This window comes from Podarcis raffonei, chromosome 7, assembly GCF_027172205.1.
Source record: "Podarcis raffonei isolate rPodRaf1 chromosome 7, rPodRaf1.pri, whole genome shotgun sequence".
Lineage (NCBI taxonomy): Eukaryota > Metazoa > Chordata > Lepidosauria > Squamata > Lacertidae > Podarcis > Podarcis raffonei.
Window position 1 is genome coordinate 28,699,124 of NC_070608.1, and position 27,009 is coordinate 28,726,132.

The 27,009-nt window shown below is 43.5% G+C and overlaps 2 protein-coding genes across 4 annotated transcripts in view; one reads left to right on the plus strand and one right to left on the minus strand.

Annotated features, from left to right (window-relative positions):
- The window catches only part of RBIS (ribosomal biogenesis factor), a 158,831-nt gene that overhangs the window by 19,764 nt on the left and 112,058 nt on the right, over nt 1-27,009 (plus strand). The window lies entirely within an intron of this gene.
- On the minus strand, nt 2,612-25,416 carry LRRCC1 (leucine rich repeat and coiled-coil centrosomal protein 1). Of its 2 annotated transcripts, XM_053395742.1 has the most exons (19): nt 25,262-25,414; nt 23,936-24,141; nt 22,721-22,786; nt 20,945-21,112; nt 19,879-20,048; nt 19,555-19,755; nt 18,380-18,573; nt 17,491-17,686; nt 16,274-16,422; nt 13,895-14,099; nt 12,499-12,638; nt 11,629-11,830; nt 7,496-7,681; nt 7,145-7,319; nt 6,390-6,553; nt 5,886-6,094; nt 5,561-5,698; nt 4,443-4,578; nt 2,612-2,924 (listed from the first exon to the last, which is right to left on the minus strand). In XM_053395742.1, the coding sequence occupies exons 1-19, from the start codon at nt 25,318-25,320 to the stop codon at nt 2,802-2,804; spliced, it is 3,087 nt and encodes a 1,028-aa protein (XP_053251717.1). In that variant the 5' UTR covers nt 25,321-25,414; the 3' UTR covers nt 2,612-2,801. The 2 variants fall into 2 exon arrangements, with proteins under 2 accessions (XP_053251717.1, XP_053251718.1); XM_053395743.1 differs by lacking the exons at nt 2,612-2,924; nt 4,443-4,578; nt 5,886-6,094 and having other exon boundaries at nt 5,571-5,698; nt 25,262-25,416.

Below are 27,009 nucleotides of genomic sequence, written 5' to 3' on the forward strand. Positions count from 1 at the left end.
CTTCTTTGTTCGCAGAAACCATCCTGTTAACGTTCACAAATGGGGCCAGTTCTCATGGGTGCTAAAACTATTTTGCTTCTTGATCTTTCAGTCTTTATGAAAACAGATGTTGGGAGGAAAGCATCCTTAATTTCCTCAGCCAACATAATTTATCTCCACATGAAACAAGCCCCAGAAAACCTAAAAGTGGGAAGCAAATACACACACACAAACAATTGTTGCAGTTTTGATTTCCAGGCAGACCTCCTTAAGATCATAAAATTGTCCCTGTTAGGAATTGGGTAATATAATTGCAATGTCTGAGTTGAGGAACAGAATAGATTAGGTAACATGGAAGCTTAGACATTTCCCTTCATTAAAAAAAAATCCTTATTGCTAGCTTCAAAAGAAACCCTATAGGAAAGGTTAATTGCTACTAAAAGACCAGGGTAGACACCAGTGTGTGCACACATCTGCCGAAGGTTACAGTACTGCCGGCCACATGTCACAAAGTCGGATTTGAACATGCCCAGATCCCTGTCTTAAGTTGACTGGACAATGTGCATTGCTGACACATGGAGCTGCCTTTTACTGGGTCAGGCAACTGAGCCAATGTGGTTGTACTGGTCGTTACAGTGTCGAATTAGGGCCTGGGAGACTAGAGTTCAAATCCCGACTCTACCACAAAGCTGCTTGGTCCAGTCGCTCACTTTTCAGCCTAACCTGCTCACGAGGTTGTTGTGGGGATTAAAATAAGGAGGGGGTGGAATAATGCAAGCCACCTTGAGCTCCATAGAGAAAAATATGGGGTATAAACGCAGTCAATAAACATAGCTCAGTATTGCCGGCACTGGTTGGCAGCAGCTCTCTAGGTTTACAGGTAGGAGTCTCATCCAGCCCTGCTTGGAGATGCCCTTGGGGATTGAACCAGGAACCTTCTGTGTGCAAAGCAGACGCTCTACCCCTGAGCTACAGCCCTTTGCTTAAAAGCAGTGGTAAGATGCTAGCCCTCATGGCTCCAAATAAAGGGCTGAATTAAGTAGGAACACAAGAGGCTTTCATTTATCAATCAGAACACTGGTCCATCTAGCTCAGTATTGCGACATTCTCGGCATAACTCTCTCGGATTTCAGGCAAGGGTCTCTCACAGCCCTACTTGGGAACGCCTGGGATCGAACCTGGAACTCTCTGCTTGCCAAGCAAGAGGTGCGACCCTTCGTGAATTGTTAGGACAACTCCTATATCCAGAAACAGCAAAGTCCAAAACAAAACAGCACCCCCCTAAAAAAAAATGCCCCTCAGAAAATGTACATTTCACTAGGAAGTTGAGAAGCAGAATCAGCGAGACTCCTGCCTAGAGTGGCAGCAGGCGTGTGGTGGTGGGGCAATAGGAGAGAATATTAAGGAGCCCTTGCCTGATCAGCGGTTTTCACCCACCTGGCGCCCCTGTGTAAGTTTTGGACTACAGCTCCCAGCAGCCCCCGGAGCATCGTAGTCCAGAATCCTCTTCAAGACAACCGGTTGGAGAAGACTGGGATAATGCAAACGCTTCCCCGGAACTTGCTAGCTTTATAAGCAGTGCATTTAAGGGGCTATAGGGTGATCGCAGAAGAGAGAGACCTGTGCCAACAGTGTGCCCCCTTCTCCAAGGGTGGGTCCTCATGTAGCCAGAGTGACACCATTCACACCCAAGGGGAAGGTTATTTGCCCCCAAAGTTTGCAAAAGTACAAAAATACTCCAGCAGGTGCAGGACATCCTATGGGGAGGACATATAATGAAGACTGAGTAGTGAACCTGGAATGCTGAAGGACTGGAAGGTGGGAAGGACGCGCCTTCTCCGTTGCCAGTGAGCTCAGCATTTGCTTTCTCGTTGCTCCCATCACCTCTTCCAGCCTCAGCCTTTTGTCCCAGCGGCACCATCTCTCCTCAGCCGCTCACCGTCAAGTCTTCTTCGACCACAGCTAAACCAAGGAGGGGAATTCCTGCGCGCCTTGCTCCACCTGGCACGGGCACTCCAGAGCTGAGGGGGCACATCTGGCCACCTTCTCATGGCTCCTCCCGTGGGCTTTTCTGCTGCGGGCGACTCTGCACGAGTTCGGGAGTGAGCGTTGGGAGTCCGGGAAGAGCCGACTTGGCTCTTCCCTAGACTCCAACGCTCGGCCAGGGACTCTCGGCCTGGTGCCCCTGAGAGCCCGTTGCCCGGTTGCCATGCACCCCTCACGCCCGCGGTTAAGACGGCCCTGTGTGTGAGCCTTCGTTGCTTATCTTGGCCTCACACTTAGCAGAAATAAAAACACCCTGAGGAGAGGGGAACCTTGTGTCCCAGAGTGCTATGTTGTGCTGCGAGACAGTGGTTTTGAAGAACATAAGAAAATTCAGACACCTGCCACTCCAGTCAAGAGTGGGGAAAAGTAGGTCAGTTGCTGGATGTGACGCTGTTGCAGCCATCCCTCCTGGCTTGGTATCCCGCAAGATACAGCAGTGGTTCCACAAGACCATATTTCTCACTTCCCCATATATAGGATTCTTCCTTTCAGCACTATGGCAGAGAGCAAAGACCACTTTTTAAAACCTTTCCAAGTTTCCAGAAGTTATTCAAGCCTTTGAATCGCCTCTTTAGTAAATCAGTAATTTAAGAAAGGTAACTATTTATTTTGAAAATATTATACATAAAGTGCAGATATAAGTCATGCCAATATGCAGCATTTTTTTTCAGGAGACTAACTTTGAATAAATGGCTAATGTCATAGTTGTGCCCATCAAGACCGACTATCTTACTGAATTTTGTATGCCTCTACGGGAGTGTTCCATTCCCTGTACTTCAGAGCTCCTGCTGAATGTCACTCAAAGCAACTGTCAATCGTTTGATTTTCTCTTCCATGGCCTTTTTATTGCTTGCAGTCTCTTGCAAGAGCTGACGCATTTCTTCCTCAACTTGGTAAACCTGAAATAAAATTTACATCTGTTATGAACCACACCTGTTGTAAACTTGTGGTCTGTTTGTGCAATGAAAGATACGTAAGATATAATAGGAACTTTTTCATTTTTTCTGAAGATGTTATAGAAAGGTAGGTAGAAGTTTGAAATCGGCTGAAGAGGTTACATTTGCGAAAGCACCAACATACATTTCATGGAGACTACGTAAAAGGTAATGCCTATCGTGCAAAACCCATTACACTTTAAAAAGTTAAATATATACTTTAAATGTATACAATATACAATAATGAAACATTAATGGGCTGCAACCAGGGAAAAGCATACATACAGCGGCTGATGGAAGCCGACTGCCTTTTCAGATTCCTCCTCTCAACACCCTCCTGGCTTAGTAGGATTCCCCAATTCAGAGGTTGTCAACCTTTTTGAGTCCACAGCTCCCTTCACCAACTACATTCTCTCCGCGGCATCCCTATGGGGCTTAGGAGCCCTGTTATGTCACCCCTTGCCTACAGTGTCAGTAGCCTCTCACCCGTTCTCAAACACCCTCCCTTGTGGAGGCCTTCTCCCCTCTCCTTGGGAGTCCCTGGTCTCTGAGCTCCCTCTACACCAAAGAGAGGTCCCTCTCAGAGGCACCATTCGCCTGCGGAGCTTATAGCCAGGGCTGCTGCAGTAGACAGCTGTGCAAGCTTTTGGGAGGCAGAGACATAAAAGGGCATCAGAGGAGGGAGGGAAGGAAAGAGGGACAGAGGTCAGTGTTGCCCGTGGCACCCCTGAGCATCATTCAAGGCACCCCAGGGTGCCCACGGTGCACTGATTGAAAACCACTGCCCCAACCCTTTTTTGCGGGGGAGGACACGGGCTACTGGGGAAGACAAGAAAATCGGCTTCTGCCAACCCCCTTCTGTAGGCTTTTATTTAGATCCATTCCAATTTTCAGTAAAACTTCCTCACAAAGACAGAGGACCACTACCATGTACTTGCACTGACTAACTAGAGAACACATTCATTCTTAAACTAATTTCACTCAAACTTCCAAAAGTTTCCTAATGGGAAATTACAAAAAAAGGGTCTCTAGCAGCCCTTTCATTTAATTTTTTAAGAATGAACAACCAACCACTGTTACTGAGAATTATGCAGTGTGCTTTTCTAGATCTATCAGTACAAATATGACTTTCAGCAAGGCATCACTCGTCAACCTTAAGGCCACGTGAATATTCAGTAATAGGCAGCAGCCAGCCCATAGAAGCTTTACAGGTTAAGCCCCATCTCCTTGAATACAGACTGGGAGTGAATGGTAGTGGGTGACATTGTCAAAAGAACGAATTTTATGTATTTTTTTCTGATCCAACTATATCAGAAGGTCGGCTTTCCATATCCTGCATCCGCTGATCATTCTTCTGCGGTAGCTGCAGTAATCAAGGAGTTATCTACACATTGTTAGCAAACAAAAACTAGTAGATTTATTTGCTTAATGTGTTTTTTAAAAGTGAAACAACATTTGGGTGCTTTTAGCATTATCTATCACCTTTTCATTTGCTGCCGCAATTTGTTGTTGCTTTTCATTTGCTAACTGCAGCAGTTCTGCTTGATGCGCTGCTAGCGTTGATTCAAGTTGTCTTCGGAAAGCATCATCCATAGAATGCAGCTTTTCCACCGCTGCCCTAAACACAAAATGAACTCTTAAACCTTATATCTATATCACTATTATTGAGATATGCATTTTGTGTAGAGAACTATTCTCCTACAGTCAGAAAAACATTATTTACTAAGTACATCCCAGTAACTCGTTCACATATTGTAAGCAGCATTTTCTGACTGGATTTTTTCTACTGTAATCTCAATTTTCTAGATATTTTGTTACAGAAACCACATTAGCAGAGACTGTGTATGTATACACTAGAAATTTGGAGAAATATGTGAAGGGGGAAAAGCATGGATCTGTTGCAAGTTTAAACCATAAACTTCTGGGATGCCATCCATGCTTCCCATGAACAGAATTCCTTACTCAGGAAGCTCTGCTGAAAGGAAGAGTGGGGGGGGAGGCAAATTTCCTCACCACCCACATTATTTCAATTCCTCTGGAGCAGCTGTTAGAAGGCAAAAGGGCCTATAGAGTAAGCAGTATCAGAAAAAAATGGCTTCCACCACATACGTCCAACCAAAACCTCTATTGGATTGGAAGTCCTTCCGTGAATGGAAATAACCCTTTTTATTTTTCCCCACAGATAAAACAGAAATGTACTAGGTTTCCACAGGGGAACTCTCTTTTTACAAATACCAACAGATATTTATGTCACCTCCTAGAGTTCATAAAATTGGGCTAAAGAATTGCTTTCAAATTTTGTCAGGCTACAGGTGGTCCTTTATGAATTTTCAGTTTAATTAGGGATAAAAACAAACAGTATTGTAATGAAAGTTGTGAGCACCTTTCACCAATAGAACTTTCAATATATGCCATACTGCAAACGAAAAGCTTCCCCCAAAGCCACAACCGCCATTCAGGAAAGAAAATTTCTTTCTCTAATTTCTCTGAAAGACACCCTGTTCTGCAAGATCTTTCATGAAGAATACATACACCAAAAATCTGACTGTCTTGAATAAATTCACATTAATACAATCAGAAAGTCAAATATAGCAACTTACTTCTGTGCCTGAATACTTTTATCTCTCTCCTCAATCAGCTGCTTCTCTTTTATATCAAAATTTTCTTTCATTTGTTTGACTTGTGCTTCCAATTTGCTCAACAATCCTCCTTTATCTTGCCACTTTTTATTCATTGCACTGAAATGTAATGGACATTTTCACAGAAGCTTCAGAGACTTACTCGTGCTACAACGAAAACCATATCCCTACTTTTCAAGTTTTTGTAATAGGAAAAGAAAAGTTACAGCTTCCCATTCTGCCTCAGTATGGCTTACTGACACTTTAGCATTACTAACATTAATTTAGCAGCATTACTAGTTAGTACCTATAAGTTTTCTTGATATCTTCAAGCTCTGCTTCTTTTTCCTGCAACTGCTGTTTGAGTTCCTCTTTCCTCTCATTTTGCCTTTCCAATTTTTCCATGAGATCATCCAACTGAGTCTCTCTTCCCTCTAGTTGCACCTGAAGTCTCTTCTGCATTTCAGTACTTTCTTCACGATGCTTTCTTATCTGCTCATCTCGGTCCTGTGAGGCCTTGAGAACAATTTTATCAATATATTTGCCCTGGACCACAGCTAAAACTTCAAGGTGCAAAGTGGATCAACAGGAAAAACTCTACTTACTCAGTCTCCTATAGTTAAAAGCAGAGGACACTTGTCAGAAAAGAATGGCCATTATACCTCTATCACTGATGGATAACATTTTGAAGACAACCCATGCACAATTGTTGTGCCATTTCTTTGCTTTCCCCTCCTATATCATTACAAGAACCTTTATTGTATTCAGTATCTGTTTTCAGGCAAGTTTGTTAAAAAACAACAACCCTTACTTCTTTCAACTTTCTAATCGTTTCTGTTTGATCCTCCACTATTTTAGACTTAATCTTCAATGCATCGTTGTTGCGCTCGTTTTGTTTTCTCAGGGTCTCATTCTCACTAGTTAGTACTTCTATTTTGGCTTCCAGTTTCCCCCGATCTTGAGCAAGAGATGCTCCTGGGGAGGGAGACACAAAACAAAGTCTATGTTTTCAGTGCTGCAGATAATGAAGTTAATTTGTCGTGTTAACAGATTGCAAAGCAGTCAAAACCACCCCACTCTTCTCCGTGTCTGAAAATTAACATTGGGCATCCAGGCTTTCTTAAATGCCTCTTTGTTTAGGCTACTGTAGTAACTGTTTGAAAATTGTTAACCTATTTAGCTTAAGAATGAAAAAAACACACCCAAGTCTCATTAACAGAACAACCTTTTCTTAGTAAATAGTATTTTGGAAATTCATTTCTGGAAAATCATGATACTGCTGGAAGGACACCTAGACACTATCAGCAGCTCTTATGCGTGTGATACAGAAGCATGCCAGATTGGGGATGAATGCCTCTACTGTGTAAAGCACTACCAAAACATAAAGCTGTGATGCATTAGGAAATAGATGCAAGCAATGCAGCTACGGAGCTTTTTGCCAGTACAGCCCATTGCAACACCGTTAGAATGTAGACACTTTGCATTCTTACAGAGGCTTAACATGCAGGTTTAAGTTTCACTTTGTTCTTTATCAGCATCCTACCAAAGCAGAATACAAGTATTTACCCTGTTGCGCCAACTCTTGTCCCCATATTTTCCTCTCCGCTTTTAATCCGTCAATTACAGATTCCTGGGCTGTTATCTGTGAAATAAGTTTTGATTTCTCCTGTTTAAGAAGCTCAAGTTGAATAGTCGCCTGTTTATCTTCCTCCACCATATTTTCAAGAGTTCGGATTTGACTCTGACAAAAAGAAAAAGGACACATGCCTTTGTGAAAGAAGGCTTTCACTGTATTTGAAGCTGCAGTGCCATTCAATGTTTCATGCTGTTGATAGACAACAGTCTTCTGTGTATTAACACAAAATGCAGTGTACAGAAGACAACACACAAAAGTTAGATAAGCCTATTAACGCATACTCTCAAGTTGTGTGTCGTTTCTTGCTTCGATCTGACTAATTCTGCAATCTTCATTTTTTGTTCTTTTACCATGGATGTCAGCTCTTGGATTAGGGTGGCCGATTGCTTTTCTTTTTGCAGAGACTGAGCAAGAAGATGCTTATGTTCTGCCAGCTCGGCAGCAACATTGTCAAAGCCTTCTTTAACCTATTTCAGCAAGGGGAAACAAATTGCAAATTATAATAATAATAATAATAATAAATTTTATTTTTATCCCGCCCTCCCCAGCCGAAGCCGGGCTCAGGGCGGCTAACAACAATCAAATAATCAAACAATCAAATAAACCAACATTCTAAAAATATTTCATTATAAAAATTAATTAAAATCAAGTTAATGGCAACCATTAAACAAAGCTCTGTGCAGGTTGCCAGAGGAGGGAGTCAGGCTGCGCCCTGACCAAAGGCCTGGTGGAACAACTCTGTCTTGCAGGCCCTGCGGAAAGATGTCAAGTCCCACAGGGCCCTAGTCTCTTCTGACAGAGCGTTCCACCAGATTGGAGCCGCAGCCGAGAAGGCCCTGGCTCTAGTTGAGGCCAGCCTAACCTCTCTGAGGCCTGGGACTTTCAGGATGTTTTTATTTGCAGACCGTAGGTTTCTTTGTGGGGCATACCAGGAGAGGCGGTCCCGTAGGTACGAGGGTCCTAGGCCGTATAGGGCTTTAAAGGTTAAAACCAGCACCTTAAACCTGATCCTGTACTCCACCGGGAGCCAGTGCAGCTGATATAGCACCGGATGAATGTGGTCTCGCAGCGAAGACCCCATAAGGAGTCTCGCCGCGGCATTCTGCACCCGCTGGAGTTTCTGGGTCAGTCTCAAGGGCAGCCCCACGTAGAGCGAGTTACAATAATCCAGTCTGGAGGTGACCGTCGCATGGATCACAGTGGCTAGGTCAGGGCGAGAGAGATAAGGGGCCAACTGCTTAGCTTGGCGGAGATGAAAAAATGCCGCCTTTGTTATAGCTGTAATCTGCGCCTCCATAGAGAGGGAGGTATCGAAGATTACACCCAAACTCTTAACGGACGGTGCTGGCACTAACTGCACCCCCGCAAGAGATGGGAGTTGCCCCCTCAATCCCATATCGTCCCGTCCCAGCCAGAGGACCTCTGTCTTCGAAGGATTTAACTTCAACCGGCTCCCACGTAACCATCCAGCCACAGCCTCCAGGCATCTGGTCAGTGTGTCTGGGGCCGAGTCAGGATGGCCATCCATCAACAGATAGAGTTGGGTGTCATCGGCATACTGATGGCAACCCAGCCCAAAACTCCGAACAAGCTGGGCGAGGGGGCGCATAAAGATGTTAAAAAGCATTGGGGAGAGAATCGCACCCTGAGGCACTCCACACACCAAGGAGTGGCGTGATGACAATTCCCCCCCAAGCGCCACCCTCTGTCCCCGACCAGAGAGAAACGAGCGCAGCCATTGGAGGACTGTGCCCTGGATCCCCACGTCGGCAAGGCGGTGGTCTAAGAGTTCGTGATCGACCATGTCAAAGGCTGCTGACAGGTCTAAAAGAATCAGCAGCCCTGACCCGCCTCGATCCAGCTGCCTGCGGAGATCATCTGTTAGGGCGACCAGAGCCGTCTCGGTCCCATTATTATTATTAAATATTAAATTATTATTATTAAATATTAAATTATTAGAAAGGTTATTGCTACGTGTGAGTTATTTCTTACACAATAAAAACTGCAATGTCATAGAATCATAGAGTTGGAAGAGACCACAAGGGCCATCGAGTCCAACCCCCTGCCAAGCAGGAAACACCATCAGAGCACTCCTGACATATGGTTGTCAAGCCTCTGCTTAAAGACCTCCAAAGAAGGAGACTCCACCACACTCCTTGGCAGCAAATTCCACTGTCGAACAGCTCTTACTGTCAGGAAGTTCTTCCTAATGTTTAGGTGGAATCTTCTTTCTTGTAGTTTGGAACCATTGCTCCGTGTCCGCTTCTCTGGAGCAGCAGAAAACAACCTTTCTCCCTCCTCTATGTGACATCCTTTTATATGTTTGAACATGGCTATCATATCACCCCTTAACCTCCTCTTCTCCAGGCTAAACATGCCCAGCTCCCTTAGCCGTTCCTCATAAGGCATCGTTTCCAGGCCTTTGACCATTTTGGTTGCCCTCCTCTGGACACGTTCCAGTTTGTCAGTGTCCTTCTTGAACTGTGGTGCCCAGAACTGGACGCAGTACTCCAGGTGAGGTCTGACCAGAGCAGAATACAGTGGCACTATTACTTCCCTTGATCTAGATGCTATACTCCTATTGATGCAGCCCAGAATTGCATTGCATGTAACTTTCGAAAGAATGACAAGAGGTTAATTTGAAAACACATGACATTAAACACCGAATATTACCTTGCATTTTAGGAATAGAGAGGCTCAGTATTTATTCCAAATTATGAACTAAAAATGGATGCTGAATATCACCAGTTAGCAAAAAAAGAGAAAAGACTAAAAACTATATATAAGTTCCTCAATTTAAAATAGAACTGAAATTAATGAAAGCATGTAATATCTTACAACTGAACTTTTAAACAGCTTTTCTTTGAGGATGTGGAAACTTTCAGGAAAAACATCATCAGTCATAATACATTTCTGAGCTGGAGGTGATCCATGCAAGCAGTATATGTTTGCTGAAGGATGTTTTCAAGAGTTACTTGAATGAGCTGAAGGAAGTCAATGGCTAAGCATTTAAAACCAGAGTTCCTTCTATAGCTAAGTCAGCTCTTCTGCAGGTACAGAAAAAGTGTTTGGAGTTGTTTAGGGGCGAGATGTAATGTAACACAAGTGGGCATCTACAAATGCCACAGACCTTCTTCCTCCTCTCTTCCTGCCTGCAGTCCCCAAAATCTGCTCCAGAGAATTGGAGGATACTGTGCAGCAGATTTTGGGGGCGTACAGGAGGGCTGGAGAGGCTTGCCTTGTTGTACAGTGGAACCTTGGTTTTCAAGCGTCTCGGAAGCTGAACATTTCGGAACCCAAACGCAGAAAACCCAGAAGCAATTGCTTCCGTTTTTGAACGCGCCTTGGAAGTAGAACTGCTGCCGAGGCGTGTTTTTCGTTTTTCCCCCATTGACTTTCCAGCCAGCCCATTGATCCTCAGTTTTTGAATGTTTCGGAAGTCAAACAATTTTCCGGAACAGATTACCTTCAAAAACTGAGGTTCCACTGTACAAGCAGATTTCTGTTGCATAAGTGAGCAGCTGTTACACTAGAATCGGAAAAAACAGGTATTTCTAAGAGTAAAATGAGTGTGGGGAGAATGAAGACTAATTTTATAAGTTTTTAAACTTTATGAAATCACTTCCTATAACACATTAGTTAGTTGCTAAAATACAATTATTGTGGTGCATGTGCAATGTATTTTAGCTTGACACAATTTAGCTTGGCAGTATCTGAAAATTAAAAAATTATATACAACACACTGATTTAAGCCAATAAAAACACAAAGCCTTCAATTTTATGCACACTTACCTGAGAGTAAATCGCAGTGGGACTTACTTTTGAGTAGATGTGTCTAGGTTTGCACTGTCAAGTTTCTTAATTTTGTAACTTGACAACTGCAATCCTATCCACGTCTACACAGAAGCGAGCAGCATTGAGTTCAATGGGATTTGCTCCAAAGTCAGTGTGTATTGCAGCCTGAGTGTATCCTCAAAGTTTGCATAAAGGCACTAATCAATTTTATAGCAGCTAATTAACAGATATGTTTATTTAGTAAAAATTGAATTTATTTATTTATTAAATTTGTATACTGCTCTTCATCTGTAGATCTCAGGATGGTTCACAACATAAAATTACAATATTAAAAAACCCAAAATATATGGATCTTATTGATTGCATTTATTTATTAAATTTATATGCTGATATATCTTCCTCCCAAAGAAACCCAGGACAGCAAACACATGTGTGATAAAATAATGCAATAAAAATAAAAACACAGATAAAATAAAATGGAGTTCCAGAGCACAGACTCTTTACAAATGCGGAATGAACCTATTGTTGCAAACGTACTGCTATGAAAAAAGGACAAACATTTCTGTTTTAGCAGAAGAATTCCTAATATAGATCCCCTCATACACTTTCTATTTCTTACCTCAGTAAATCTTCTGGCCTCTATCGTTAATGCAAAACGAAACTCATCCTCTAGATCCTTATACTTTTGGTGCAGCAGAGAATTCTTCCCCTGCAGTTCTTTAATATGATGTTCGTGCCTCTGCTGCTCTCTGGCCACTTCTTTTGACAAAGCTTCTTGGAATTCTGAGCCGGTCAATGTAACTCTAGTTTCAAGTTCTTTTCTGGAATAACAAGACCTATGAGTAAGAAGCTACACAGTAAAATAAATGAGGAGTGCATGTCTGCAGATGGGAGTTCTTCCATACTTCTTAGTTCTTAGACACCACGTATACGGAGATGAGGCTGAAACGGTTCTTGAGATCACAGGTGTTAATTCAGATACAAGACTGCCTGGATAGCACTTACAACCATTTCTTACCACAAGGACTTGCTCCCTTTAAAAAGGCATCTTTGCCTGTTTATAATCTTGCTAAAAACAGCAAATGGTAGTTTCGGTTTGCTGGGAAAACCTAATGAATTCTTCTTTATGAAGTACAGAATTAACTGTCTTTGCACTCTCTCTCTTTTAATAGAATATTCTACTGTCTGACCATGGGAATAACTACATGCAGAAGGTCTAGCCTTGGCTGTTATGCCCAACCAAGGAATCCCACTTTCAAAACTTGCAAAATGCTTTCCGCAAGAGAAGGTGTCTGAATTAGAAAAAGATAAATTTACAGCACAATCCTAACCACAACTACTCAGAAGTAAGTCCTAACAACTTAAATGGGGCTTTAGACTACAGCTAAGTGCAGGCTAGTCTATTTTCAACAACACAAAGCTGAACTTCTTTTTTAAAATGCACAACTAATGTATACCTGTGCTTTCTGGATTGTCTTGAGGCACATACCTGTGTTCCTGCTCTCTCAGCATAAGAAGTTCATGGACTTGTTCCACCTTCTCTTTTTGTTGCTGCAAAGAAATTCGAAGCAATTGCACTTCTCTCTCAGAAGCTGAAACTTTCAATTCTGCAGCTTGAATTTGCTTCCTCTGTGCAATGTATCAAAGGAAGATAAGGAACACACTATCATGGTTGCTGAGAGGTGGCACTACAAGCAAAACATCTTGGCGGAGCTGCCAGCTTCACCATGAGACATCATGGAAAACTCCTGATGTTCAACTTTCTGGCTAGCATGTACTCCTACCCCCTAAAAAACCCACGTAGCAATTGGGCTTGAAAACAGCCTTTTGTCAGTAGCAATGCAAAAGAGTTTCAAGTCAAATTGCCATGCGGTTGTGTGTGTGTGTGTGTGTGTGTGTGTGTGAGAGAGAGAGAGAGAGAGAGAGAGAGAGAGAGAATGGCAGGCAGGCAGAGGCAGACAGATTGAAGATGGAGAATTAAGCATCAATATTTCTATCCTCAGCTGCAAACTCCATGAAGATCTGGCTCTGGTTTTGCCCTCCTTTCCTATATCTGCTTTTTGATGTAGCACAACTAGCATGTGGCACTGGGAGTTGGGCAGAAGGTACCATGGCTCTCAGGCTGAAAGAGGTTCCCCTCCCATGGAATACAGTTTTACATTACTCCCCATGCCCCCCAATCACATCTTTCATTGTTTGGCTCACACTCATATCCACAGTACCATTCAATAGCTTTATTCAACATAAAGTTGAACATAATTAGCCACACATCCCTGCAATTATACAGGAAGCTTTTGAAGGTCTTTCAAATTTCAGTGATGCCCTGTGCAAGGTCAAGGATAGCCCCCCCCCAATCGCCTTCCGTTCTGCTTAATACACTATGTATGTCATAGTTGTAACATCATGTGGCGCCCCCTAGGCTCAGTGCCCACTGTGGTGGAACTGGTTGTGCTGCCCTATAGCCAACTCTGGCTTTTGTACGAATGGAGCTGCACAAGGTTTACTATGCGGCAACAATTTTTCCAGCTGTAGAGATTACAGGAACTGGATATGGTGATGCTCTCCCAATGCAGCCAATGCAAATGCAGGGTTATTTAGTTCTTTGCTCGATGTCATGGTACATCAGCAATGGGAGAATGAAAATGCTGACACTCCAGTGCTAGAACACACCAGATAAAACAGAATCTTAACATGCCAATGGTCTTAACCAAAATATGCTCTAGAAAATTTTGAGTTCCAAATCTATGTAGGAGACAGAATTTTGGCAGGTGCAACTCATCATGCAGAGGTGCTGAGAGATAAGATAAAATAGACCAGTTCTCCCTTACACCTGATTAACTGAACTGTAAGTACTAATTTTCTTCAGTGAGAAACAAAGGTTGTACCTCTGAAGCTTGCCGCTGTGCTCTTTGAGTCTCCACTTTGGACAGCGTTTCTTCTAAAGTCTGAAGTGCCTTTTGTTGATCCTCCACTTTATGTCGTGATTGATCTAGTTCCCTGTGAAGTCGTTCAACTTCGTCTTTCAGATGCTGAATGTCCACCTGAAGTTTGGTTTTCGCATTTCTTTCTCTCAAAACCAGCTCTTTTAGCCTGAAAAACATCACGTTCATTCAAAATCACTATTTTTTCAAAGTAAGAAGTGGCGCTGTTTAGGAATGTATGAAGAGATGCCACCATAGTATTGTATAGCTTTTGATACTCAGTGTATCACTTAAGGTCAAATCATAGTTTGCATTTCCAAAGCATATAGGCAAGCCATGCTTTAAACCTGCTCATCTGCTTCCCGACTCCCAGTACTCAGCTTCTGACACTCACAGAACAGCAACCTCCAGAGGCAAAGGGCCAGACATAACTATGGCTTGTCCATTCAGATATCATGCCAGAACAGTTCAGCTTCCTTAACCATGATTTGGCATGATGTCTAAGTTGATTATACAATGGATTTAATTTTTACTTATTAAAATTATTTTATACCACCTTTCATTTTAAAAACCAAGGCAGATTATAGGAAAATAAAAAAGCCATTTTAAAAAGCCATATCAGCAAACATCAGTTGCTATTAAAATAGCCAGAAATGCTAGGACCCGGTATTAACAGTCAGGAAAAGCTTGGGTGAAGAGGTATGTTTTTAGTCAATGGCAGAATCACCCAACAGTCGGTGCCTAAGTGATCTCCGGTCAAATTACTGTTTCGTACAGTATTTGTCATGCTCCCCACCTAAGCAATGAGTTGTATTAATAGTTGATAGAACTAAGTCTTTAAGTGAGGAGGGGAAAGCTTTTCCAGAAGGGCAACGAGAAAGCACTCAAAGTTCAAGAGGCAGAACTGTAAATATTTAACTCAGGAGTTAAATCATCTGCCTAAAACTACTGGAATATACTTTGGCATCCAGCTTTGTGCAGTTTCAGCATTTCTGCATCAAGCTTGTAGAAGACCTTATGTTGCTGTATTCCAAGGGAGATTCTATCTGGCACAGTAGTGCCCATGCTAAATTGCAGGGTTTCAGGGAGGAGCATTTTTCAGTCTTACCTGGAGAAGCCAAGGACTGAGCATGGAACCTTTCCCATGTAAAGCATATTCCTCTACCACTGAGCTATGGCCTCCTTGTCAAATCCTCATAGCAAGGTCCAGGTATGTCCATTAGGGTTGTGCATATTTCAACATTCCCACAAGTACAGAACACACAAAACTTGAGAATAGATGCTGAATTCAGCAGCTTGGCTTTCCTTCACAGAAAAACAAGCAACTTTTCTGTTCTTATAGGCTGAAAGGGATGTGGAATTATCCAAGTGACAAACATTCACAAGAAGGTGAGTGGGAACTGCAAAGGTAGCTTAATAGCAAACACAGCCCAATATATATTTTAAGTGGACATGTTCATCGTCAGGAAATAATGGCCTGATTCACACATTACACTAAGCCATGGTTTGTTTGACAAACCACAAGTTTGCCACAAGTATGAAGTTGTCCCACAGATGATCATACAAACCACTTCAGAGGATTATAGAAACCATGGCTTGTTTCTACAAAGTTTGTTCTGCAGCTGCTATGGCCTTTGTAGTTCAGTGATCAAACAAACCTTAGCTAAGGAAGGGTTCATATGTAATATCAAGTCACAGTTAAAACAAACCAAGGTGCACAAGCCAACAGCAACAAGCTATGCCTTCACATATTGCTGGCAGTAACAAACCATAGCTAAGCTACAGGAAAGGGCTCAGATGATTTTTTTCAAAAGCCCATTGGTAAATAAACCAAGAATTAGCATTTTGTGCAAACCAGACCAATATCTGAAATGCAATGTTGTAAAAGTAATATTCTTTTTTTGAAGGATAAACTACGCATAGAAGTTTTGCAGATAATCCTCAGAGTTATTCACGTATATTCAAATGCCAGAAGTGCTAACAAGGATTTTTCAAACACACTTCAAAATTATTTGAAGGCAAAGTCAATTATAATATTGCTAATAGTATCGCCCTGATGACAAGGTTGATCAGTTTTCTGAAAAGCTGCACCTCCATCTGTCTTTGACACAATTTGTTCTTCCGTTGAAGAGTAGTAGCACAGAACAGGATTGTGGAAGATTTATAGCCTAAAACACACTGAAAGTTATTGATTTGCAAATAAACCCACAAACACCTACAGAAACTAGTTGTATTTTATTGCTCTAAGATACTCCCTCTCTGTTGCCTGAAAAAATGCAAGTGGGGAAAAAACTGGTACTAAATTAATTTTCAGAAGGTCATTTGAACATGCTGGATCCTTACCGGTCTGTAGTATACACGGCCATACTTTGAATACCCTTTTCTTCTTTTGCTTGGTCCTGCAGCTCTTTGATATTTTCTCTCAGTTTCTTTTCAGCTTGTTCAGCCTTCCACCTTTTTTCTCTCTCCTGATCCAGCTCTTGAATTAGTGCCTGAACAAGACAGAGATCCCATATATTCCAAAGGAGAAACTACAAATGCAGAAGAATTGCTTCTACTAAGAAGAAAGGTGGATGCATTTTGGGGCAGGAAGGGTGTTGGCGCTGAAGGGAGATGATAGACACCCACTTTATTCTCCCGAAAGATAACGTGCTATATGGCCATGACTCCAACACTGCAGGCTGCCACACTATAGGAAGGGTTTAAAAACTAGGCTACTAGACAGTTAAGGCAAAGGGATTGCTTTCACTTAAGAACTAACAAATCCCAACTTTAAAAACCAATATTGGGCATATCAAGAAATGATCTACTTCAGCTCCAAATAAGTAGAAGAATGAAGGTCAGCAAAGGTAAAATCTAGTAATGCTGGAAAACAAACAATGGGTTTCATAAAAGCATGAGAATGTCCGTGTGGCAATGCTAGTCAGGTGCATACTGCAAAAGAAAAGCCAGTTTTGAAGTTCAAAACAGAAAGTAGAATGCTGAAGGAGGTGCTGATGCAAGGAAAAAACATGAGAAAGCAGATGTGAGAGATGCACTGCACTTCAAAGTTTAGTCACTCTCTGTACCATAAGCTGCTTCTGAAAATATCTCTACAGATGTATTTCTGTGATCCTATAGTGATATCTATAAGCCGATTCAGCTGCAAGAGATCCTGTGGACCAACAGCTAGAACACTCATGTTGCCTTACAAGTTTAGGGGTTATCTCCACTTTGATTTAGAAAAAACAAAAAAATTTTTTTCCTTCCAGTAGCACCTTAAAGACCAACTAAGTTAGTTCTTGGTATGAGCTTTCGTGTGCATGCACACTTCTTCAGATACACACGAAAGCTCATACCAAGAACTAACTTAGTTGGTCTTTAAGGTGCTACTGGAAGGAAAAAAAATTTTTTGTTTTGACTATGGCAGACCAACACGGCTACCTTTCTGTAACTTGATTTAGAAAGTTACTCCTCCTTCTGTTGATCAATATTTATATTAGTGCCAGTTTTTATGGCTAGTGTGAAAACCATGTTAGCCTTAAGTACCTTGAAATAATAAAATATTAAAATATACCTACCCTGTAAGTGGACTCTTCTTGAATACTGGAATCTAAATGTTTTAGTTTTTTCATGTGGTTTTTCTGCGCACCCAAATTCTTGGGCGATTTCCCCACTAAATCTGAGCTCGGAACTTCTGAAGTTGGACTTGAATTTTCTTCCTCTTTAACTTGAGATCCTCGAATTTTTGACTTTACACAAGTCTGCTCTCCTGCCCTAAAACGATACATAAATTAAACTCACACATCAATACTTGGACAAAAAAACTTCCAGATGTTACCAAATACATTTAGAATGCCTTCTAAATACTTAGGATAATTTTCTGTGCTTTTACTTGATCATAAATGAGCACACAAAACCATTTCTGTTTTATTTTTAACACCGAAACTGCTCTCCAATTGAACTATTATTATTATTTATTAAATTTGTATATCGCCCTATACCTGCAGGTCTCAGGGTGGTTCACAGGATAAAACCATGATATAAAAACACAGAATACATAAAAGACAAGAACACCCCCCAACCCCCCCCCATTTTAAAAGGCCATTGAATGTCAGTCAACCAAAGGCCTGGTTAAAGAGAAATGTTTTTGCCTGGCGCCTAAAGGTGTATAATGAAGGCACCAGCCGAACCTCCCTGGTGAAGAGTATTCCACAAATGGGGAGCTATTGCAGAAATGGTCCATTCTCGTGTTGCCACACTCTGGACTTCTTGTGGAGGAGGCACAAAGGACCTCAGAAGATGATCTCAGGGTATCAACTAGGAGTAACTAAAAAGTCCACTTAAAACATTATTTTAGACATGCCTATTGAGAAGTAAGTCCACCGAGTTCAATGAGGCTTACTCCCAAGTAAATGGATAAAAGACTGCATGTGAATATGGAAGCACACATCAACGAACTGAAGATACCTGTCTGAAATTTTGCCTCTCTGAGAATGGTACTTTGTAGACGAAGTGGCTTTTCGATAACTGGGGATCTTGCTCCTTTTAGCTACCTTTCTGTTCTCTTTCCCACTTTCACCACCACTCTCTGAAGTGAGATCTGTGTCCCTTTTTGCTTTGAGAACATTAACAGCAACGCCAGCCTTTGAAGTATTAGTCACCTAAAAATAAAAGGATTTAGAGCTCATTTTTTATCTTACTTGATCTTTAGACCTATTACTTTTAGACAGTCTTGGGTAGCTGATTACACTGAATGCCACTTACAGCAGGATAATCTGTGAAAATGTATTAACTCCAAAAGTAAGAAGTGTCCATTATTACTTCAAGCAGCAATTAAGCGAGGTTCTTCTCCCCTTTAAATTCCCAAAATACCCAGCCTAAGCTCCTTGACTGCAAGCTTCAGCACTTTCCACTCAGACCATAAGAACAATTTTGCTCTCAAGCGCATGACTCATACTGCACTCTGAAGCTTATTCGCACTGCAGTTCTGGGACTACAGAAGCTCAAGTGGCTTGTTGATCATACTCTGTCCGAAGTCATGGACTACAGACCTTTCAATTCAGACCTTTGGTATTAAAGCAAGGAGAATGAGCCAGAAGCAACCAAATGGGGAAAAAATTGGTGGGGAAGTCAATTGTTTCAGGCAAGTCAGTTGGTAGCTTTGCTGCAGTCATTCCAAGCCTCTGTAATAGGTGCACAATATATAATCTATATGTATGTCACATGGAGCAACTGTTTCAAATATAACTACGGCTGGATCTACACTGATCTGTAAAAATGTTATTAAATATAACATTATATAACTCTCAATGCAGTTTCCCTTTGTCGAAGGCTCGCTGCTCCATAGCGCCCTCAGTTGTCGCATTTTAAAAATGCATTTCAGCGTTATAAATGAACAGTGTAGATCCATCCTACATTCGGGGAAGGGCTGTAGCTCAGTGGTAGAACATCTGCCTTTCAGAACAACCCAAGTTTAATTCCCGGCACCTCCAGGTCAGGCCGGGAGAGATGCAAAGTCAATGTAGACAACACTGAACTAGATGGGCCTATTGTCTGACAAGGTACAAGGCTGCTTCGTATGTTCCAATGTTCATCAGCAAACAGACATTTGTCAAGCCAGAGGGGGAAATGTAAACTGTTACCTTTTCCAGCAGCTGTGATATCTGATCCTCTAGTTTTTTTATTCTCATGTCACTGTCCAGTTTAATTCTTTCTGGCTCAGAAGAGGATATGCCCTCAGGGGAAGAGCTAGTGGCGGGCCAGGTTGGTGTACAGGCACGCTGGCGAAACTGAGCTAACACCTCATCAATACGGGGTGTCATCACTGGCAAATTGATACAAGTCTGTTTAAAAGAAACAAAGCATAAGTGATGAGGAGTGGGGGGGACGTACACTGCTTTGACATTTTCAAAGACAAAAAGGCCCCTCTCCACTGCCCCCCCACACACATGCAGGAGTCACAGCACCTCATCATCATCTGCAGGAGAACTGGATGAAGCCAAGCAGTCCAAAAGGCCTTCTAAGCACTTCAGATCTGTTGAATTTGCTTCTGCCAAGTTTACTGGTTCACCAAATATATTCCTTCCATCTAGGATGGTTAGCTGGGGTAAAGCCTGCAGGAGGATCTCTCTGTAGCCTAAGAAGAACAGAGAAGCTATTAAGCTCTATGCTTCAGTCTAAACATCACCAACAGTGAGGCAAATTCATTTCAGTATAACATATCTGATTATCCCAATACCAGAGGGATGGGGAACCAGTTTCTCTACCAGATGCTTTGGGCTACGACTCCCCATCATCCCAAACAATTGGCTGTGCTGGCTGAGGCTGATGGGAGTTGGAATCAAGTATCTGGAAGGTCACAGGTTCCCTATCCCTGTATTATCTGAAACATAATTCACTGAAGAACTAAATTATAGGCTCCAATCCCTTCCTGAGATGTTCTTCTGGCAGCCGAAAGCCTCAACCACTCGCAGAAGGGCTATTTCTGAACGGAGCAAAAGAGCACCGCATGAGAAGATTTCAAAGCAGTTCTGCCATTTGTCCAAGCTCTTTCTCAAGACTTTTTCATTGTCCACTGAACTTTATATGGTACAGTCTGCGTATGTTTTTCATACTGTAGTGCACCCTCACAAATACTTTGCTTATTAAAATACTTATAACTCGCCCTATAATGGATCTCAGGGTGGAATATGAAAACAGCAAATTGCAAACCCGCTATAGCCAATAATTTTAAAATCAAGCAAAGATCAATACTAAGCTGCAGTCAAAGGTTTCCCCGGTGCTGAACTAAGATCAACACTAGCGTCAGCCTGGCCTCTGAGGGGGAGACATTCTATAACTGGGGTGCCACAGCCACGCTGCATGAAGTCTTCTGCAACCTTAACACAATAATTCATGGACCAGCACTTGTGCTTTTCTCTTTCTGCCAACAGTTATCTGGGTCCAAGTCATGATCTGGTGATCAGCTGGAAATGCCAATCTTCAAAATGCAAATAGAGTAAGTCGTAAATGTTTCCTGTGCACCACTCTTACCTATTTTTGCACACACTGGATTACTTTTTCCACTCTTCTCCAAAGAAAGATTTGACAGGTACTGTAATCCCACCAAGCACTGGAGTACATGGTTAATATTATATATACAATTGCCGTGTAGCTCAAGAGAACTAAGTTTAAAATTGGCTCCACGAAGATACAAAAGTCCTGTAAAAACAGACACAGTATGTCAAAAAACATTTTCAACAAGAAGGCGTGTAATAATAATAATAATAATAATAAATTTTATTTATATCCCGCCCTCCCCAGCCGAAGCCGGGCTCAGGGCTGCTAACAACAATAAAACAATACAAAAGTACAACACAAACAACACTCTAAAATCATTCATTATAAAATTAATTAAATTCAAGCCACTGGCCACCATTGGGCCAGAGCTCCGCGAAGATTGCCGAGGGAGGGAGTCAGGCTGTGCCCTGGCCAAAGGCCTGGCGGAACAGCTCTGTCTTGCAGGCCCTGCGGAAAGATGTCAAGTCCTGCAGGGCCCTTGTCTCTTGTGACAGAGTGTTCCACCAGGTCGGAGCCACAGCCGAAAAAGCCCTGGCTCTAGTTGAGGCCAGCCTAACTTCTCTGTGGCCTGGGACCTTCAAGATGTTTTTATTTGAAGACCGTAAGTTTCTCTGTGGGGCATACCAGGAGAGGCGGTCCCGTAGGTACGAGGGTCCTAGGCCGTATAGGGCTTTAAAGGTTAAAACCAGCACCTTAAACCTGATCCTGTACTCCACCGGGAGCCAGTGCAGTTGATATAGCACCGGATGAATGTGATCTCGCAGCAAAGACCCCATAAGGAGTCTCGCTGCAGCATTCTGCACCCGCTGGAGTTTCTGGGTCAGTCTTAAGGGCAGCCCCACGTAGAGCGAGTTACAATAATCCAGTCTGGAGGTGACCGTCGCGTGGATCACAGTGGCTAGGTCAGGGCGAGAGAGGTAAGGAGCCAACTGCTTAGCTTGGCGGAGATGGAAAAATGCCGCCTTTGTTATAGCTGCAATCTGCGCCTCCATGGAAAGGGAGGTGTCGAAGATTACACCCAAACTTTTAACGGACGGTGCTGGCACTAACTGCGCCCCCGCAAGAGATAGGAGTTGCCCCCCCAATCCCATATCGTCCCGTCCCAGCCACAGGACCTCTGTCTTCGAAGGATTTAGCTTCAACCGGCTCCCATGTAACCATCCAGCCACAGCTTCCAGACATCTGGTCAGTGTGTCTGGGGCCGAGTCAGGATGGCCATCCATCAACAGATAGAGTTGGGTGTCATCGGCATACTGATGGCAATCCAGCCCAAAACTCCGGACAAGCTGGGCGAGGGGAAATCCCTTCTGGATCAAGCCAAGGGCTCATCTAGACCAGGATCAGGGTCTCACAATGGCCAAATGTGATTCTCAGCAACAGGAATTTGGAAGCATAGTGGAGGTAAAACATAGGCATCATGGCTAATAGCCGCTGATGGTCTCAGCCTCCTTGAATTTGTCTAATCCTCTGTTGAAGCCATCCAAGTTGGTAGCCATCACTGTTTCCTGAGGGAATGTTCTGTAGCTGAAACGATGTGTTATGTGGAAAAAGTTATTCCTTTTAGAATAAACCACTTTTCTTCCTTTTCTTTTGTAAAATATCCCATGAATACTTTATTGGCAATTGTTAGATGTATGCAGCAGCAATAACAATTCTCACAAAGCCATCATGGGAGTTAAGTCACATCAAACATAGTAAGACTTACTTCCAAGTAGATATGCAGAGGGATGAGCTGCAAAAATCTCTTACCTGTAAGGTCATGTATGCGGTTGTAAGACAAATTCAATCTAGTTAAGTTAAACAGCTTTTCCAGTCCTGGAAAGAAAAAGGTAAACAAAACAAAAAAATCACTGACCACAGAGATCAGATAAAGAATATATGCCATTAAGATAATGTAGAAAAAAGATAAAGTCGCAACAGTTACAGGGGTCCACAGTTTAGGGTTGGTCGGCAGCCAAGCCAGAATTTATGGTTACTGTCTCTTGCTCCTGACCTCACATTATGTCCCTACTGTCCTGGGCTCCTTTGGGAGGAAGAGTGGGATATAAATTTAATAAACAAATTATGTCTCCAGTTCTGAGGTCCAACACAATTGTAAGACGACACTCCCACCACTTTCTATCTCAGCTTGGAACTGGGGAAGGAAACTGAGGATTGTTTGAGGACTGGGCTAGCGAAGCACTTGGAGCATCTTGACAAAGTTGCCAAGCACCACCATAGGAATCCACAACTTTCCAATCCAGCTTGGAGATGGGGAGGAGAGGGATCTTCCTTTTATAATTAATTATAAAACAAAATAGCATGAGTTTTTATAAGAACGTTTAACTAAGTCCCGGTTCTAGGAGAAAGGCATAAATGAATAAAATAAATAATAATAAGTAGTTCACAAGCCAGTGGGTTGTGTTTGAGTGAGAAACGAACAAGTTACAAACCAGGTGTAGGGTACCGGATGTTGCTGAACTACAACTCCCAACATCCCCAGTCATTGGCTATGCTTGTTAGGGCTGATGAGAGCTGCAGTTCAGCAACACTGGGAGGGCCAGTGCCATAAACTAGAGTTTGCAATTGAACAAACAGTAAACCAGCACACACTGTTGAACTGCTCCTACTGCATTCCTCCTGAGCACAAGTAGGAACAACAAACCACAAGCCTTGGCTTATTGTAACATGTGAACCAGGATTTGGAGTTTATTTGTGTAATCTCACTGTATACAAGTTGTACAAGTGACAATAAAGTATTTCAGTTTCCTCTCTAAGCAAACCAGGATCTGAAGCCAAGCACTGGTTCACACACTGTAGTAAGCCAAGGCTTGTGATTTGTTACTCTTGCTTGCACCAGGGGAGGAGTACAGCAGGAGCGATCTGGAAGCTTGCACTAGCACTGGTTTTCCCTGTCACCCAAACACAGTCATTACATGCAACATGCACACTAGGAACAGAAAACCAGTCAAGCCAAGGACTAACCTTCAACCTTTGTTATCAAGTTGCAAGCTAAGTTTAAGGTACGCAGGTTGGTCAGGGAACTCAGCCCTTCAATCCGATGTATGCGATTGGATGAGAGATCCAGATGCTGCAAGTTCAACATATGATCAAGACTTTCAATTCTGGAAATCTGGTTACAGTGCAAGTTGAGCGTATGAAGTTCTGAGCTTAAAGGTATCTCCGCTAAACTACAAATGAAAAAGCAAATGATATTAGGATGTAATAATTTTTTTTGGGGGGGGAGGGAAATAGAGAATCCTAATTAATAAAAATAAGCAGTAAGTAGCCTATCTCAAATAGTCTGCAAGGCAGGTAAGCATGGTCATTTCCAGTGCTCAGGCCTGGCTCTCTACTCTGGCTACTTGTGCTCAATTAGGCTGCACTCGCTTGGGGATGAAAGCCAATGTGATGTATGACCAGCTTTCTGCTTGGACTGGGGAGAGATGCAAGTTCAGATCCCCACGCAGTTGTGAAAAGTCAATGGAGGATCCTGGGCCAGTTCTTCTTTCTCACTGCTACCCCACAGGGTTGTTGTTATGAGAATTAAACGGGGGAGCTGCCCATGCATTTTCACCCCGCTCTTCCCATAAGGTTCATCTCGCCACAACTTCCAATCTTCACAAGCCTGTGAATTAGGGTTATGCGCTGTGGGTTAAACCACAGAGCCTAGGACTTGCCGATCAGAAGGTCAGCGGTTCGAATCCCCACAACGGGGTGAGCTCCCGTTGCTCAGTCCCTGCTCCTGCCAACCTAGCCGTTCAAAAGCACGTCAAAGTGCAAGTAGATAAATAGGTACCGCTCCGGCGGGAAGGTAAACGGCGTTTCCGTGCGCTGCTCTGGTTCGCCAGAAGGGGCTAAGTCCTGCTGGCCACATGACCCGGAAGCTGTACGCCGGCTCCCTTGGCCAATAAAGCGAGATGAGCGCCGCAACTCCAGAGTCGGCCATGACTGGACCTAATGGTCAGGGGTCCCTTTACCTATGCGATTAGGACGGCCACCAGTCCATTCACTTAAGCTTCATGTTTGAATGGGAATCTTAAACCCAGGCCTTGCTAGATAGTTGGTTCCTTTGGGACATTCAATATACTTCCAGAGCAATTTGTGGCCATTAACGTTAAAAACCCAGCCGTGGAAAATGTCCACGGAGCCTCCCTTCCCTGGATGCCCCAAGCTTCTTTCGCTTGATGGTTCATCCTGCCCTGCTGGGACCCGAACCAACGGATTCCTGCATTACGGGGGGTTGGACTAGATGACCCCTGGGAGCCCCTCCCAACTCTACGATTCCGTGACTCCGCTGCAGCCGCTCACCTCTTGACGCCTTTGTCCATGAGGCTGAGCTCCCCCGACGCCGCTCCGGGCTCCGCCATCCCGCTCCGGTCGGCGCCGCCTCCTCCCTCGGAGCTGCCCCTCTCCCTCAGCCGCCGCGGCGTTTGCCGCCCTCCGCTTCAAATCCCGCCCACCCCGTCGCTTGGACAACAGCGCCCGCGCAAAGCATGACGGGAAGCTCGAAGCTCCTCCCAGCGGCTCTTTCCGGCCAGCGAAGAGAAAGAGAACCCTAGCGCTATGCAAAAAAAGTGCAGATACGCACGTCGCCTGAGCACTTCCGGGACGGAAGTAGGATGCGCCGCAGGACTCTGCGCGTTTCTCCTACTACAGGAAGGGAAAGTGAGGGGTAGTGCTTGGGGCTTTGCGCCACGATTCAGAAGGGCCGGGGCTCTTCTCCCCCACTCAGTTTCTTAGGATTTACCTATCTCTCAGGTTGTTTGGCAAGGGGGGGAAAGATGTAAGTCTATGGATAGGATAAAAGGTGATTAAAAACAAGACAGTTCGTCCTCCACTTTCTGAGTTTTTTAAAGGTGGAAAACGAGATTTGTAAATATATATAGATATCAATGTAAACACATGTTGTCAGTGCAACACAGCCCATGCAACCAAGAACGGCTTCTCTAAAGTGAACCCGGAAACTCCAATCAGCTTCGTGCGTCACTCTTCATTTTTACTGCGTTTGTGAAACATGCCGGGAGCGGGCACCTTGGAGATAGAAAGAGAAGAGTGGTTCTCTATTTTTGAGACGGGCGCCTGCCCAGCATAGGCTGACTTTCAAATGGAATCCGGAAGTTCTGGCCATGTGCACATCGTAATTTTCCCCATATCTGTTTGGCTCAGGGGAAACTTCTACAGTATCTTTGGGGAAAAGGAGTGGGGCTGCAGGCAGCCCACAGCGCTAGAAAAAGTAGATCTCTCCCACTCCCTTCCCTTTAGAGAACAGTTTAATTTGAGGTCTCTGTTTTCCGCATCCCTACGGAGACGAATAACGGGGCTTGGGAACGCGTGTTCCAGGCTGAACCAGATTTACGTTGCAAGCAACCTGAGCCCTGCATCTATCATAACAGAACCGTGTTCAGAAAAGGGCAACCAAAATGTTCGAGGGGGGGCGACTCCCCTACTTTAGAAAAGTAGCAGCTTTGGGGACTTTTTAGGAGATTGCGGACTCTTCTTCCTTGGAGGTTTTTAAGCCGAGCTTGGATGAGCATCTGTCATCGGTGTTTTGTCTGAGACCTTCGGGGTCGATATCCAACGGAGCTGAGTGATGGGAGATTCAAGGCAGATATAGCAATGTACCTCTCTATGCAGCACATTGTTTATCTGTGGAACTCGCTTCCACAGGAGACAGCGGTGGCTACCAACCTGAGTGGCTTTGAAAGAGGCTTGGACAAATCATGGATGAGGAGGCTATGCATGGCTACTTGCCATCATGGCTACGCTCTGCCAGGCGGGGCAAGACTGCTGCTTCAGGTGGCAGAAACACCCCCAGATGGCATACCCACAGGCACCTCACCGGCCCTGCCAGAGCGGAGAAGTGTCACTGATTTGGAGAAAGATCCCATCCATTTTGTGCCAGATCTCGCCCTCTCCGCATGCGGTTTTCGATAAATAAACTCCGGCTCGCTCTCTTGTTTCCCTGTAGGAAGCTCTGTGCAACTGGGGACTCAGCTACACTGACAAAGAAAAAGTGCTTTATATGTGTTGTTGTTCTAACACTGTGACACCAGGTG

What these genes read in the sequence shown, in the direction of transcription:
- LRRCC1 (XM_053395742.1), bottom strand. Translation starts at nt 25,320, where the DNA reads ATGGCGGAGCCCGGAGCGGCGTCGGGGGAGCTCAGCCTCATGGACAAA. An exon ending in TATCACAGCTGCTGGAAAAG is followed by an intron (nt 18,574 to 19,554) that starts GTAACAGTTTAC and finishes TTTTATTTTTAG; the next exon opens with GTGACTAATACTTCAAAGGC. An exon ending in CACAGCGGCAAGCTTCAGAG is followed by an intron (nt 12,639 to 13,894) that starts GTACAACCTTTG and finishes TACATTGCACAG; the next exon opens with AGGAAGCAAATTCAAGCTGC.